This window comes from Benincasa hispida, chromosome 5, assembly GCF_027475165.1.
Source record: "Benincasa hispida cultivar pf3 chromosome 5, pf3_genome.v1.1, whole genome shotgun sequence".
NCBI lineage: Eukaryota > Viridiplantae > Streptophyta > Magnoliopsida > Cucurbitales > Cucurbitaceae > Benincasa > Benincasa hispida.
In genome coordinates this window covers 43510213-43527589 of record NC_143482.1, presented here as the reverse complement: position 1 = coordinate 43527589, position 17377 = coordinate 43510213, and the positions used below count along the sequence as shown (strand labels likewise).

Here is a 17377-nt window from a genome sequence, read left to right as displayed (position 1 = left end):
AATACTTACAAATAGAAAATATTTTTCCAAATTGACAATGCTAAAAGCAAAAGTCAATACAATATCAGGTTCTGCAAACCCGATTGAAGGCTTCAAAAAAACAAATATTATTTTGTCTAGAAGAACAAAATTTACAATTGACAATGCATTATTCTCTAGTCAATTTATAGAGAAATCTACTTAGTTTTAAATATATATGTTGCAATGGTTATCATACTGAGACTGAAAGAAATAATAATATGAAGTATCTTTATATCATATATATTATCTCATATGAAAAATACTAGAAGAGTTGCTTGCTTTATCTTCTGGATTATATTATACTCATATACGAGTAATTGAAACATATGCAACAATGAGCCTAAAGTTCATGAATCCAGACATATTTATAATTTGGCACGACAGATTAGGTCATCTAGGGTCTATAATGTTGAGAAGAATTATTGAGAATTCAAATGTGTTGGGTTGTATGTCCTAAAACTCGCAGTTTGTAGAGTTAGACATTTTCTATAAACAATAAAGATATTATTTAACATTTCTTGAATATATCTGTTATTGAATTTGTAAATTGCACTTATAAAGACTAAAGCCAATAAATTAAGATCAATAGCTATTATATGAATACTTGAACTTTATGTGGAGACATAAAAGTGGATCAAATTCGAGTAAATAGTCAAAATGATCTATAGTGTACAAATAAGGTTGGGTGCCTTATTCTGATAACACTATCAGATGCGACCCACTCTGTAGTTGTTACAATTTGTTGTAAGATGCTATAAACGAGGTGATCCTGATTCATTCATGTGATGAAATGAGGAGTGAGTGCGTTATATGCAATTATTTTGCATAAGATCGGACCAAGAAATAAGTCACTTTTACTTTATAACGCTGTTTACTATTTAAAATTGACTATTTCGCTTAGATGACCTAGGTATCTCGATCTTAATTCTGAGCTAACTATGAACTCCTGTTTATTCGGGATTATCCTGTGATCTGCATAGGTGAGAGTAGTATAACATCGCTGCTCAATAAGCCTCCCATTTCTAAGATAAGATCAGATAGATAGCTGGGGATATAGTTCTGCAAAATGGAATTCATGCCTGCCCGATTTAAGGGATAGGAGGAAGGTTATTCTCTTAAGTGCTAATCCAGGTCTTGAACATGGGACCCCACCCTCTCATTGGCCCGAGATGGATCCGGTTTAGTGATTGGAACACAAACTAATTATTCATTAGAGGATGAGTGGAACTTAAGGAGTCAGACGTAATTTCGGGGGTAAAACAACATTTGACCCGACCGTTATTACAAACAACCTATGAAGGGTCAACTTATTGATTATGGTTAAATCAAGTGGATACAAATATATCTATAATGATTATGGTTAAACAAGTCAACTTACTAATTATGGTTAAATCAAGTGGACACAAAGATATCTACAGTGAGGAAAGTGCAACTTTTGAGCTATAATGGTGTGACTTGGTAGTTAACGAATATTGATTAATTTGGTCTAAAGAGTTTTAGCCAATTAATCTCAAACCGTTGGAGTACATGATCTGTAGGTTCATAAAGTCTTTCTACTAGCTCGTAAAATATGAACATCTTGAATTAATAAATTAAATAAATTTGAAATGATATCAATTTAAAGTGTTCAAATCGAATATCGATTTGAAGTGTTCAAATTGAATTTAGGGTTTGAGTTTGAATAGTTCAAATTCAAAATTAGAGTTTATATAATTATATTTGATATAATTAATTAATGTTTAATATGTTGAAATTAAATGAAATTGGAGAGTTTATAATATTTAAATATTGATTTAAATATTAATTACATGAATAGGGTTCATATTTAAAATTAGGTGTGTGATTAATTTAATATTTGATATTAAATTATTATTTAATTAATTAATATCAAATTATTTTTCAAATTTAATTCAATTTAATTCAATTTAAGAAATTGTATTTTGAAATTTTGATTTAAATTAATTTTGAATTAATTGAAGCTAAAATTATGTTTGGAATTTGGACTTTTCCATTTAATAAAAAAATCCAATGTTCCACTAACTAGGAGGTGGAACTCTGCAATTCACACATCTATCCCAATTTAATCTTCAAGTTTGAGGTGTCTTTGACTAAATTCACTTAGGCTTGCATGTAGTTGAAGAATAAAACCACTCCAATTTTGTGTGAATTTGAGAGAGACGAAGTTGGAAGTACTAGAGGAAAAGTTTCAGCTGAGTTCTTCTCCTTCACCTGAAAACTCATCCCTTTCCCTTCACAAATTCAACTCAGTTGTGAGTTCCACCATTCAAATTCAAGGTTGAGAATAGTAGAGAAGATCTCTTGGTGGTTCACTGAAAATTTGAAGTTGAGGATTCGTGAGGAGCAGCTTGCATTGGAGGATATTCAAAGATATGTATTGAAACCTTCTTAATTACTTATGAACATGCTTGTGTTGATGTCAAAATTATAGAATTAGAATGCTTAATGATCCTATTTTCTTCCGTTGCTTGTTTCTGTATTCCAATAAAATAGACTTTCATTGAAGAGCCAGAAGATTCTTCAATCGGATGAATTATCATGCAATGCTTGCTCTCAAGACAAATTAATAATTAGACCATCACCAACCAAAGTGGGAATTGAGTCCCCTGCATTTTTAGAACAAATTCATGGAGATATATGTGGACCTATGAACCCACCAAGTGAACCATTTAGGTATTTTATGGTATTAATAGACGCATACAACAGATGGTCATACATGTGCTTATTATCAAGTTAAATTCTTGCATTTGCAAGACTACTTGCTCAAATAATTAAGTTAAGATCACAATTTCCTACTACACAATTAAGACCATTTGATAATGCTGGTGAGTTTACATCCCAAGCTTTTGATAATTATTGTATGTCAATTGAGATAAGTGTTCAACATCACGTAGCTCATGTTCATACACAAAAATGTTTAGCATAATCATTTATAAAACGTTTGCAATTAATTGCAAGACCATTACTTACGAAAGCTAAACTTCCTACATTTGAATGGAAACTTCTATTCTACATGCAGCGTCACTTGTATGCATTAAACAAGTAGCTTATCATAAGTACTCGCCATTACAATTAGCTTATGACCATGAGCCAAATATTTCCTATCTGAGAATTTTTGGATGTACAGTATATGTTCCAATTACTCCACCACAATGCACTAAATGAGTCCTCAAAGGAGGTTAGGAATATATATTGGATATGATTTCCCATCAATTATTAAATATTTTGAACCCTTGATGGGTGATGTATTTACTGCATGATTTGCTGATTGTCATTTTAATTAGACAAATTTTCAATATTAGAGGGAGAAATTAAAAAGTTGGAAAAAGAAATTACATGGAATGTGTTGTTATCGTCTCATTTAGATCTTCGTATAGATGAATGTGAACTTGAAGTTCAGAAGATAATTCATTTGTAAAATATAGTAAATCAGTTACCAGATGCCTTTATAGATGCAAAGAAAGTAATTAAGTCATATATACCAGTTGCAAATGTTCCATTGAAAATTGATATTCCAACACAGCAAGTTGTCACTAATGAGTCTGGAACACGTCAGAAACGTGGTAGACCAGTGGGTTCCAAACATAAAAATATTCGAAAAAGAAAAATAATAAATAGTCAAAAGAATTGGTTCAGGATATAAATACCCATGAAGAAATCCTTGACATGACTAGTAAGGAAGATGAAATACCTAAAAATAATAATGAGATATCAATATACTATTTCATGATAGGAAAAAGATGGAACCGAGCTAATGTAGTTATTGACAATATTTTTGCGTATAATGTTGCTCTTGATATAATATCTGAAAGTGAGGATCCTAAACCAAAATCTGTTGAAGAATGTAGATATTGAAAAGATCGACTTCTGTGGAAAGAAGCAATCGAGACAGAATTAGACTCACTTTTAAAACGTCAGGTTTTTGGACCAATAGTCCGAACACCAGGAGGTGTTAAACCTATGGGATACAAATGGGTATTTGTGAGGAAAAAAATAAAAATAATGTGGTCACAAGATATAAAGCAAGACTATTTGCGCAAGGTTTTTCACAAAAACCTAGTATTGATTATGAGGAGACGTATTTTTCGGTGGTGGATGCAATTACATTAAGACATTTAATTGGTCTGACCGTGTATGAAAATCTGGACATGCATCTTATGGATGTAATAATAACATATTTATATGGATCTCTTGATAATGATATTTATATGAGAATCCCAAAAGGATTTAAGGTACTTGAAACATATAAATCAAATTTCTGTTAATTGTATTCAATAAAGTTATAGAGATCGCTTTATGGATTGAAACAATCAGGAAGAATGTGATAAAATCGCCTGAATGGATATTTTTTGAAGTAAGAATATTGAAACAATCACTACAAGAAAAAGGAGTTCTCCTGACGCTCGTTAGGTCGTCGGGAGAGACCGTCTCTCCCGACGACGTAAAGGCCCATCGGGTGTTCCCGACACCGTAAAGGATCGTCGAGAGTTCCTCGGGGAACTCCCAACGATTAAAACAGGCGACACCGTTTGTTAGCCGTCGAGAGTTTCCGGGGAACTCCTGACGATTCTCTCGACGCTCATTGGGCGGTGTCAGGAGAGGGGTCTAGTTTAAACCAGACCCCTTCTTCCCCATCTCCCCCATTTTCCCCCCATTTTCCCAAAACCCTAACCCATCTTCCCCCTAACTGGCGCCGCCTCCCATTTTTCCGCCTCTCCCTCTTAAATTTTTCCCTCACTGCCCCTCCTTCTCCCATTTTCCTTATTCTTCTCCATCATTCTCCCTCCCTCTCCCTAGTTTCCCATCCTTTTACACCTTGCCGCCGCTCTCACCGCGCTGCTCCTTTCCCATTTTTTCACCCTCGTCGTGCCCCTTCCGCGCCGCTCCTTTTCAATATTTTACAAATAGTGTTTTTTCACCAACTCCTCTCCCTCCCTCTCCCATTTTTCTCCCATTTCCCCCCATTTTTCCTCCATTTTTCTGCCGCCGCCGCTCCTCCCTTCGGTTAGCAGCTGCAATCAACTGCCCGCCGCCGTCATCTCCTTGCCGATAATCTTCTCATTTTATTTTATCTTGTATATTTATTTAAATCATTATTTCACATTTTTTTATACAAATCATGCCCATTGAAATGTGATTCAATGTTGTATTCACTTTTGTTAATTCTCTGAAATTGTTGTACAAATCATGTCCATTAAAATCATGCCCATTAATATCATGCCCATTAAAATATTCTCTGAATTTTTTTTTGTACAAATCATGCCCATTAATATCTCGTCAATTTTGCATAACATATTTGTTTTACAATTCTCTAAAATTGTTGAGAGTAATTTTATAATGAACATGTCTTAATTCGTTAGAGATAAACATTATAAAATTCTTTTAAGTTTCAAGTTGATTATAACACTATGTTTATGTCTACAAAAGGATATGATGTTGGTTATTTGGAGCCTAAGCATGCATGATTTAACATTTCGAACTTTCTTTGAAAGGAGAAAGAAAATTAGTACATAGATGCTATGTGCTATTTTTAGTATATGAACCTTTTTATGCTTATATATTTGTGTTTAGTAAATCTATAAATCTAAAATATATAAAATAAATCTTTAAACCTTACTTAATAGGTCCCTAACACATTTAATATTTTAAAAAAGTTTAAAGAATCTACTAAACATAAAACTAAATTTTGTGTCCAATAGGCTTGTAAATTTTAGAAAATGTTGAATAGATGAAAGGCCTATATTAGACACAAAATTGAAAGCTTGGTGACGTACTAAATAAAACATTTGAAAGTTGTTAAGATAATTTAAACGGTCTAGGGACCTATGTGTTTATTTTGCCTTAAAAAATAAAAATTATGGAACTCAATGTTTAATAATACTTTGTACTTTGTCCTCTAATTCAGGTTATTGTTTTGGATTACAAGTTGGTCAGAAAATATTTATTTTTAAGGATGAATAAAGAATGGATTAAACTAAGGAATAAGTTATCAGTGGAGTATAGAGAAGGAATATCACAGTTGTTAGATATGGCAAGGTTTCATGTTAATGATTCCGGACGAATAAGATGTCCATGCAAGAATTATATGAATTCAATTTGGGAAAAGATAGATATTGTGGAACGACATCTATTAACATATGGAATATCTCCCTCATATTGTGAATGGGTATATCATGGAGAGTCAGTAAACTTATCTAGAAGTTATACAAGTCATTCAATACAGGATGTTGAAGTAGATAGTATAGAGAGCAATGTTGTCGAAGAAAATGAGATGTTGAATCTTATAAACGATTTACAAGTTCCAATTGAAAACGAAAATGCAAATGAAGGAAGGACTGAGAATGAAATGTCTTTTAATGGTCAAGAAAGAGATACCACGAACTTATTCGAGGATTTAATGACCGAAGCACGTAATGAATTATACTCTGGGTGTTCGCAATTTTCGTCTTTGAACTTTTTATTGAAGTTGATGCATATCAAAGTTCTAAACGACTGGAGTAACAAATCGTTTGACATGTTGCTGGAATTATTAAAAGCAGCGTTTCTAGCTGGCACCTCTATACCTACTTCCTTTTATGAAGCCAAGCGAAAATTGCGTGATTTAGGCCTAGGTTATGAGTCTATTCATGTGTGCAAATATGATTGTATATTGTATTGGAAATATTTTGCAGATTTACAACAATGTTCTATTTGTGTTGAGTCTCGGTATAAAGTTAATGATGGCAAGAGTAAAAAATAGGCCAAAAGATTGGTACTTTTTGTGTGACCACTTCGAGAGTGAAGCGTTTCAGGTAGAATATTTATGGCGTGTATCATTTGCTGCATTTACTAATACATCACACTATTGACATTTTTTTCTTCAAATGTAGGAAATGTCTGTGACGAACATGAAGAATAAAGAGAAATTATCGTTCGACCATGTAGGTAGATCGAAGTCATTCCTGAAAATTCAAGCAGATTTACAGGTAAAGAAGGGTCAAGAAATAGGACGTGTTGACCTATTTAGGGAAACACACTCTAAAGGTAGCAAGTTTGTGAACGAGGCAGTTGGAAATGCACATGTAACATTTTTTTTGCTTTACTATCGTGTTTTTTTTTTTTTTCATTTTTAACTTTAGTCACTCATTCTTACCCATTTAATTATTATGTTTAGCATCAAATGTTGGAATTACAATCCAACCCCACTCTAGAAGGTTCTCAACCACTAACAAGGGATAAAATTTGTGAGACGATTTTGGGTAGAAGACCCGGATATTCAAAAGGCCTAGGTTGGGGCCCTAAGCCTAAGTCAAGAAGGATTAGCATCTCATCAAGCTTGTCATCTACTCAAGGACAAAGGTGGGAATGGAGGAATTGATAGCTAATTTCCAACAGTCTCAGTCGAGGATTAAGGAATTTGAAGACGTTCAGAAAAAAATGGAAGAGGATCATGCAAGATAAATGGAAGAAATGAAAAAAATGATTGAAGACATGATACGATCACATAGAGGAGACCCATCAAATTAGGTATGATTACTACATATTTAGTTGTCTAATATGTTTCTATCCTGCAGTTATAATAGCAAAGTAGTTATGTCTTAAGTAGCTTTATGATAATTAAAGAATTGTTGGCTATCCTGAAAAAAAATGGAATTTGAAGACGTTCAGAAAAAAATGGAAGAGGATCATGCAAGATAAATGGAAGAAATGAAAAAAATGATTGAAGACATGATACGATCACATAGAGGAGACCCATCAAATTAGGTATGATTACTACATATTTAGTTGTCTAATATGTTTCTATCCTGCAGTTATAATAGCAAAGTAGTTATGTCTTAAGTAGCTTTATGATAATTAAAGAATTGTTGGCTATCCTGCAGTTGTGGTAGCCAAACAACTGGATTTTGATGTGTTTTTTGTTGGCTATCTTGTGTATTTATGAATGTTTACGAAGTTTAATGTGTTGGGGGGGGGGGGGGGGGGGGTTGAGATTGGGTTAAACTATTTTGGGGACAAATTTGAGTTTTATGTGTGTTGGTCATTGTTTACTCGTTTTGTATGTTTTTTATGTTTGGGAGGTTCCATGTTTATCGTGGGGAGTGGGTAGAGTTTCATTACACTCGTCTTGACCTTGAACTTAGCTATCTTGTGTATTTATGAATGTTTACAAAGTTTAATGTGTTGTGGTGGGGGTTGAGATAAACCATTTTGGGGACGAATTTGAGTTTTATGTGTGTTGATCATTGTTTACTCGTTTTGTGTATTTTTTATGTTGGAGAGGTTCCATATTTGTAGTGGGGGGTGGGTAGAATTTCATTACACCCGTCTTGTCCTTAAACTTGGTTATTTTGTGTATTTACGAATGTTTACAAAGTTTAATATGTTGTGGTGGGAAGGGGGGAGGGTTGAGATAAACCATTTTAGGGACAAATTTGAGTTTTATGTGTGTTGGTCATTCTTGAGGCGTTTCATGTGTTTTTGATGTTCGGGAGGTTCATGTTTGTCGTGGGGGGTGGGTAGATTTTCATTACCACCCGTATTGAAGTTTGAATGTGTTGTGAATGTTTGTCGATATAACATTTCAATGTTTTTGTTTTATTGTAGAATGCTGTTCGGAGATGAGCTGGGACAATTGTTGAAAATACTGTGTTCAAGACGTGTTCTAGATGTCGTTTTGATTTTATTTCTTTTATGTATTTGTGATATGAATGTTTATGAAATTCTAGTATCGACTTCGTTTGGATATTGTAATTTTTTATTTACTTGTTATAATATAGACTTCATTTTCTTTTTTTTAATTATGTGAATCTTTATTCGGTTTAATATGTTTTATAGGTTTTCAGATCAAATTTTAAAAAATGACAAACGATATATTAAATTTTAATACTCCCCACGCATATAGTATCTCCCGATGCATAGAACAACCGTCGGGAGTCGGAATCTCTCGACGCACTTTAAAACGGTGTCGAGAGTTATGGGGGAACTCCTGATGCCCTATTTGTGCGTCGGGAGTTCCCCATAACTCCCGATGCAGTTTTAAAGTGTGTCGGGAGATCCTCTCTCTCGACCAAACTCCCGATGCCCGTTTATTCATCGGGAGAGGCTCTCCCAACGAATTTTTCACACTTTTCCGACGAAATGTGACGTTGGGAGAAGTCAGATTTCTTGTAGTGAATCCAATATGTCCATGTATTTTTTATAAAGAAATCACAGTAAGAATTTGCTATTATAACTGTATATATTGATGAATTAAATATAATTAAGACTTTTTAAGAACTTTCTAAGATAATAAAACATCTTAAGAAAGAATTCGAGATGAAAATCTCGGAATAACAAAATTTTGCCTTGGCTTGTAAATTGAGTATTTAACAAATTGGATATTTATTCATCAGTCAACTTATACCGGAAAAGTTATGAAAAGGTCCTATATGGACAAAATACATCCATTAAACATTCCAATGGAAGTTCGTTCACTAGATGTGAAGAAAGTTTCATATTGGAACTTAGGACTTGAAAGAAGTTTGGATTATTTTCAGCAGTTTTACTATTTAAAATATTTTTCAAATAAGACTTTGCATAAGTTAACATTATTTGTAAGTCTTAAACATAAACTAAGTAATAAGAGTATTATTTAACTCCAACATTAATGGAAGCAATGTTTATTCAAAAAGAAAGAAATAACAGTAAATAATGAAAAGTATCAAATGTCATTGTTGGGCAAAATCTCAACAAATCCTCCAAATTATTTAAAATATCTGCAACTTAACAAGGAATGTTCACTCAATTCAATGAACTTACCTTTTTTTTCCCTATTTAATTTTTTTAATCACTTGAACCAATTCAAAGAATTATTCTTATCTATTTAGGTCCATTTAGATTGACTTAAGAAAAAAAAATATTTTTCAAAAAATTCATTTTTATTTAAATACTTTTGATAAAAATTGATTGAAATACACATGATAAGTTATTTTGAGTGATTACCAAACACATCAATTTCTTTTTAAATAACTTATTTTTTAAATTAAACATTTGAAAATGTATTCCAACACATCCTTATTCATTTATTATTATTATTCTGTTAAAATATCTTTTCTATATTTTAGACTAAACCAAAATTTGTCCACTCATTAGTTTACATGTTCAATAAAAATTAATTTCAAATAAACAATATAGTGACTAATTTTAAATTTTTTAAAGATATAGACTAAATTTATAGAATGAGATCCAAAGTATATAGATTAAAATAGTAATGTGACCTAATAGACAACTCACTTTATTGACAAATATAGTATGAAATTTAACACTATGTTGTAGTTAACCATTCATTTTTATTCTTAAATTTGGATATTTATTTATTTATTTTTTGAATTCAGCTATATGTCAAATCTATGATCTCTTGGGTGATAAATATAAATCCATTATTGTTATATATTAAAAAAAACAAATGAAGGGTCAACATTGTGGAAACAAATTAAAATTAATGGTGAAGACTTTTTCATACCATAAGTTGCAAAGGTTGAGAAGTAGACAAATCTCTTGCAACCATCACATTCACCACCTTATCTTCTCTACTGAAAATCTACACCACTCAAAATGAAATTATTCCTTTTGCAAAGCCAAAACTAACCAAACCAAGATCCATTTATTCTATTCAATTTCCAACACTTTCTTCAATTTTTTTATTCAATTCGATCTATGTTTACATATAAAAGGTCGATTTCACTTCATTTTTCTTTAAAAAAAAAATATTCAGAGCCTATTAGCTTTTGATATTTTTTGACTTACTATTTCTGACTTTTTTTTGAGCTATTCCTCGATTTTATTTTTCAAAGAGTCGATGAAACATTGAGAAAGAGATTGTGGGGAAAAAATTCCATTTAACATCAATTAAATGAATAGCCAACTTTCAAATGATATTAGATGTACGATTATAAAACTAATGATCAATATCGCATATTTAGTCCAATCAAGCATCAACTTGTCAACCTAACACGTTTAAATTTATATTTTGTTTCGTGTATAATTTCTTTCTCCTATATTATGGGTTGGAACAACTTGACAACTAGAAGGAAAGACTTTTCAATTTGAAAAAGCAATAACATTTTGAAGGTACACATAATTGTAAGCAATAACATTTAGCAAGATACAAATTCGAGAGCTTTGTCCTCAACATGGCCCATTCTAATAAACAAACTACCTTGGGCTGTACATACCAAATCCCTCACTTCGTTCCTCCCCCAACTACATGTATATAAGTTTATAACTGGGGGCTATCATATTCTTGATTTAATGAGACAAATAACCCAAACTTCCTTCAGGTCCTAAGTTCCAATATGAAACATTACATGTTTGGTTCCTAAACTATCCAAATTTTGTCAAATAGGTTCCCAAAATTAATATAGTATCCCATTGATGGATCTCTAAATTTTCAATTTCGTGTCTACGGGAGTGTTTGGCTCACCTCCGACGATAACTCTAACACAGATCGTCTTCAATGATCAACTCCAATGTTCACATCAGGTGACCAACTCTAGTGAAAACCATCTTTAGTAATCGACTCTGCGACGATCACCTCAACTTTGTCATTCATCTCCGACAACCAACTCGGCCGAATATATACTAAAATAAAAAATATATTTGGCGAATGTGTTTTTAAATACAAACATGAAATTATTAGTTTATAGATTTTAATAGTTATCTTTTATAATAATTTTGACGTTGAAAGATTGCCTGATTATCGGATCATCATTATAAACCTACTTATCACTGACATCCAAAAGACTAACTACTTAACAGTCCACCATAGTCTAAGAAGAGGTATTGTTTGCATCTATTTGATATATGACTTCCTATCTTGGCTATCTTAAAGGATGATAAAGGATGATATTTTTTTTCTTATGCGTAAAATTGGTCAATTGTCAACCATGTTAATATATATATATATATATTTTGTGAACATGTAAATAGACCTTTGATGGCAACTTTTTTTTGTGTTCAACTCATACATTTCACAACCATTAAAATATGTTGTAGAATGATTGATCATACAAATAATATTATTTTATTTACATCAAGTAGAATAGTTACATGTAGAAAATTATAAAATATTTTGATGGAACACAAAATTAAGCCCAAAAAAAATCATTAAAAATGCATATATTTTTAAGTTACAAAAAATTATACCATATACCCATAATTCAACCAAACTCAACTTTGCACCAAAACACAAACAATTATTACCAACTCAACTTAGTATCTAAATACATGACTCAACCCAACCCTGCGTACCACCCTAATACTTCTTTAAACTAAGAAATGTCCGATGACTCACAATATCACAATCTCTTTGCATTTAGGAGGGCGAAGGAGCATCCAACCCAAGTGATTCCGTCCTTGAGAAGTCATAATCTAGAGAATGATTTTGTAGAGATCGGGTAAAAGCCATTGCTAGAGGTGAAAATTTAGGTAGGGGTTGTTTCCCACCATACTTCCATTTGGAAAATGAAGACCAAAAGGATTGAGAGTGGTTGGTCCAGAAACTTTGATGGCAGTCTAACCATTTATGATATCCCAACTTCTTTGCATGTATAAGGGCAAAGGAGCATCCAACTCCAAACATTCCAATCTTGAGCATTTCTGATCTATAGAATCATTATGTAGTGCAAAAGAAACATCTGGTAAAGTCAGTTGCTTACAATGAAGGTGTAGGCGAGGGTTATTTTCTGCAATACTTCCACTTTCAAAGTCAAGACCAAAAGGGAAGGATTGTTTCTTTCCTTCATTCTTGTGGAAATTAGAATGAAATGGTTTCCAATTTCTATGTGCTTGCCATCCATATTTGTAGTCTCCAACTATAGGCGTTCCTAATACCTCAGCACAGTGTACACGAAGCTGCAATAAACAAAACACGGCAAGGTATATTCAGCCAAAAATCTGTAGAAAATGAGATCAATAAGACTTGTAGTAGTTGGAGCTATGGGGTGCTGGATGGTACCTGATGTTTCCTTCCAGTGACGGGACACAACTCCAACCAAGTGTATCCTGCATAATTGCCTTGCAATAAATGAACAGAGTCTGATATTTTATCTTATAGCATTGATAAGATAGGCGCATTCAACTACTTGAGCATAAAGCTGTCTTCTAGCCAACTACTTGAGCATAAAGCTGTCTTCTAGCTATTTAGGAGGCAGTCAAATTTTCTCATTCTGAACTTAATAGGAAGAATAACAATGTGTACAAGTTCTCAGTCATATCCTACCCTCTCGATTTAAAATAAAAGTATCTTCCGTGTCAAATGATCACATGTAAGCCTTAATAGAAACAAGATCAAGAGATGATCTCATGTGCCTAACGGCTAACACAAACTACCCAAGTATTCTGAAGAACAAAATACCTACAAAGTCTATAATTTGATACATTTTCGTATGATGTTCCAATATGCCTTCACTATTCAGATTAAAATTATGTCTAGTGCTTGAAAAATCAAATGTGAAACGTCAAATGCTTCATATAGAAAGGGTGAAGTGCAAACCATGATGAGATTTGATCACTTTATATCTAGTAATTGCTTGCTGAAAAGGCATAGATTCGGCATTGTCAATGACCATAATTTGCTCTGATCTTCCATCATCCATCACAAACTAAAATCATCAGAAGCACACATAAATTTCAAGACAACATATAAGGAAAGAAACAGATAGTACTCACAAAGAAACCAATGCAAATGTATGGTCACTCAGTATAGGATAAAACTTCCAAGATAGTTGCTTGAAAGAAATTATGCACAGACCTTTCCTAGTGGGGCTGTAATCAACCCCTTTGAACGTCTAGGAGAACCAATTACAAGTGCCCAATACCTCTTTTGCAAAATCTTTTTCTCACTATCAACATGGTTTGCCTTCAATGAACGAACAGTAAAAGAATTAATCATGTCAGTTTGAACATTAACGATGCTTTATTTGCTTTTGTATCTCTATCAGATTTTTATTTTGCTGAAGTAACAATACAGGTACAGAGAAAACTACATGTTTTGATGCCTCAAAAGTTTTCTCACGGAAGACAGAATGAAGAAGTGAAGTACTTGTGGAAGTCCTGCCCATTATCAAGATGCCACTGCTATCCCTGTCAAGCCTGTGTACCTAGCAATAAGCAAAGCCCATATCTTTGTTTGTAACAAGATAAAGATTTCAATACATGCCCATCATCAAAGGGAAATTATCAAACTAGAATGCCTTTTTCTAAATCATTATATGGCATGCTAATTCATGAAGTTAAACGAACCCACAAGGTAAAAGTTTATCATTTATAGAAAAACTTACTAGCCGAGGTGGTTCTGAGTAGTCATAACTTAAACAACTTGCAGCCAATTCATCTAAACTTCTTTTGACACCAATACCACCCTGCAGAAACATTTTTATTTGCTAGAATTTTGCTAACTGAAACCAAAATTATTTAAAAGGATCAATCGATGGTAATTGGAACAAGTTAAAACCATACCTGTACGGGCAGCCCAGGAGGTTTATTGATAACAAGTATTGCTGGATCCTGACACACAAAAATAAAAAAAAGAGTGTCACAAGCAGTAGGAGAAACTCAGGGGTGTTTGGCCCCTAACTTAAAGTCCGTGGAATGGACTCCATGTTTGGGACTCTCCAAATATAATAGTGGTATTTACAACCTACCATTATGTACAATATTACTATTTCACGGTGTTTACTATTTTTTATTCATCCTCTCTTTCCCTCTCCGTTACAATGTTTACTATTTATTTCATGCCCAAACTAAAATAGTCTGTAACCCAAACACATACTATACATCCCACATCCCCTGTAAGAGTTCTTAACCCTCACCTTTCTCTCAGGCAACAACAGAGAAGGAAAGAACACAGTGAAAAGTGAAAACCTTATATAATACAAGACTATGAATGAATTTCTCTTCTTCTTTATTGCAATAATCCCGAGCTTTCTCTGTAGGAAATACTTGAACCGAGATAGGGAGAAAAATTTGATCACCTATGTTCAGAATGTCTTTGGCTGCCACCTTGCAATAACTTAAACATGTTAGTAAAGATCTAAGGAAGTTTTCTACCATGTGGAAAACATAATCAAATGTTCTCCTTCTCCAAATCAGAATATAAATAGAGCAATTGATATCTATCTTTGTATAGAAAATGACGGCTCACTCTTTTAAGTTGGTCTCGAGCTTCCAAATTACATTCAGAATTTCCAATCATAGAAGAACCTCTTCGAACCTGAAAGATATCAGAAGGAAAAGATTCATAAACTGAGGAAGGTCCTTAAATTTAACAAATAAACTCGAAAGCTGACGATGCAAACTACCACATTAACAATGAATTAGAAAAAATCTCAAGGCATTATTTCAGCTAGCTAAACTAATCATTCAATTGCGAGAATGTAACATAATATTAACTGAAATTGAGGACGGAACCTTTCTCAGTCGAAATAGCTTTTGCACGAGGCTCCTCGGCAGCTCTGGGCAGCAACGAATCACCCATTTCAGGGCAGTGATTGCAGCGGTGGAAATTTCTGCTTCGGCTTGATCTCCTCTCTTAAGTATGCGATTGCCTAAAAGCGAGCCGTTTACAGTCGCAGTGTATGGAGGCAACGTGAACCATCTATTGCTTCCCTTCTCATTCTTCCGATGGGATACGGTTTCGGTGGTGTTACTCAAGGCTAAGGTGGATTTCAACTCATGAAAAATTGAGAAATGGAAGCTTTCGCCGACGGGAGCGGCTGAAGATAGGGGGATACGGAGGATGACAGAACGACGGATGAGTGCCGGAAGTACCATGGCGAGGGGCGTCGAGGTGGAGGAAACGAACTACGAAAACGAGGGGTTCCGTAATTACACCGAAAACATGAAAATGGGCCGAAGTATATATATTGGATGCATGGCCCATCTTGACGTCTACTGGGCCGAATAATACCGTTGCCCTTGAAAATATATCACTCAAATATTAGCACATATAACATAATTTTTTTTTTTATATATAGCAAAATCTACAACTAGTTCATAGAAAATGTCTAATAGAATTTACATCATTTACCGATTTTGCAATCGGTGATAGAATTGAATTTGTTATAAATTCAATCAATCAATAGATTTATATAAATGATAAACTTTTATTATCAATAGCAAAATCTATCACTAATACTCTTCCATGGGTTGAGGAACTCTATAAGTGATTAAACTCTTTGAATTATAGGCTTATATCATTTGGAGTCTATACTATAAAAATCTATCACTGATACTCTTCCATGGGTAGACTCTATGAGTGATATGAGGAACTCTATTAGTGATTAGACTTTTATTATGTAGTTTTAAGTTTCAATTATATATATATATATATATATATATATATTGTTCTTATGGTTACTTTGAAAAAAAGATTGCGTCAAATTACTTTAAATATTTTATTGAGTTATCAATGAAAGAGACGAAGAAAAAAAATGGAGGAAAAAAGTAAGAACATGGAGAAAGTAAAAGAAAAATATTTGTTTGCAATCTATGATAGAAGAGATAGAATCAGTTGAAATCTATCAATCTTAATAGTCTATCATTGATAGTTTTTGAGTTATGAATAAGACATATTAGTGATAGGCTTCACCATTGATAAGACTTCTTCTGCATTATGATTGAAATCTATCAGTCATAACAGTCTATCATTGATAGATTTGGGTTGTGATTAAAGTATGTTAGTGAGAGACTTTTATTACTAAAAGACTTCTAACTATGAAAAAATGTATAATAATAGAAACCAACATAAATATAGTTTAAGTAACATCATGAGCATAGTTCAACTGGCATAAGACATAGACTTTTTATTCAGAAAGTCACAAAGTTCGAATTCCACCATAATTGTTCTAAAAATATATATTGATAAACACAAACAAAATAATAAGAGAGGGGAAAAGAAACTTGTAAAGAAGAGAAAAGACAATGAAAATCAAATAAGAAAGAAAATATTGTACAAAACTGGACATATAATGAAAATGAAATAAAAAAAGACTAAATTGAGAAGAAAAATTCAAATGTTAATCAAGAATGAGAAACAACATAAACAAAAATAACCGAAAATATCATTTGCAAGAAAAAAAACATGAACCAAGAGGGGGAGGATAGAATCTTCCAACATCACATGTTCTTTTAACTCAAAAAGGAAAAAAAATGCTAAGTAATCAAAATACTAATTAATAATAATTGAAGAAGAAAGTGTAGTTTGCATCCCAAATTTATGTTGCTTGTTGCAATTTATAGAAGCAAATTCAGTAAAATTACCTAGTAAATGGAGTAGGCCAGGAAGCCATAAAAGTTGTAGATGGTGCCTTTGGGACCCAAA

The 17377-nt window shown here is 32.9% G+C and overlaps 2 protein-coding genes across 2 annotated transcripts; one reads left to right on the top strand and one right to left on the bottom strand.

Annotated features, from left to right (window-relative positions):
- The first annotated feature begins 5992 nt into the window (after nt 1–5992).
- LOC150036166 (uncharacterized) lies at nt 5993–6778 on the top strand. Its single transcript, XM_090313583.1, has one exon. The coding sequence runs from the start codon at nt 5993–5995 to the stop codon at nt 6776–6778; it is 786 nt and encodes a 261-aa protein (XP_090169709.1).
- A 5265-nt stretch (nt 6779–12043) lies between these two features.
- On the bottom strand, nt 12044–15890 carry LOC150036165 (RNA pseudouridine synthase 4, mitochondrial-like). Its single transcript, XM_090313453.1, has 10 exons — nt 15466–15890; nt 15200–15268; nt 14920–15057; nt 14515–14562; nt 14337–14417; nt 14043–14156; nt 13808–13915; nt 13550–13658; nt 13013–13059; nt 12044–12909 (listed from the first exon to the last, which is right to left on the bottom strand). Exons 1-10 carry the CDS (start codon nt 15826–15828, stop codon nt 12571–12573), a joined length of 1416 nt encoding a protein of 471 aa, XP_090169579.1. The 5' UTR covers nt 15829–15890; the 3' UTR covers nt 12044–12570.
- Between the last annotated feature and the right edge of the window lie 1487 nt (nt 15891–17377).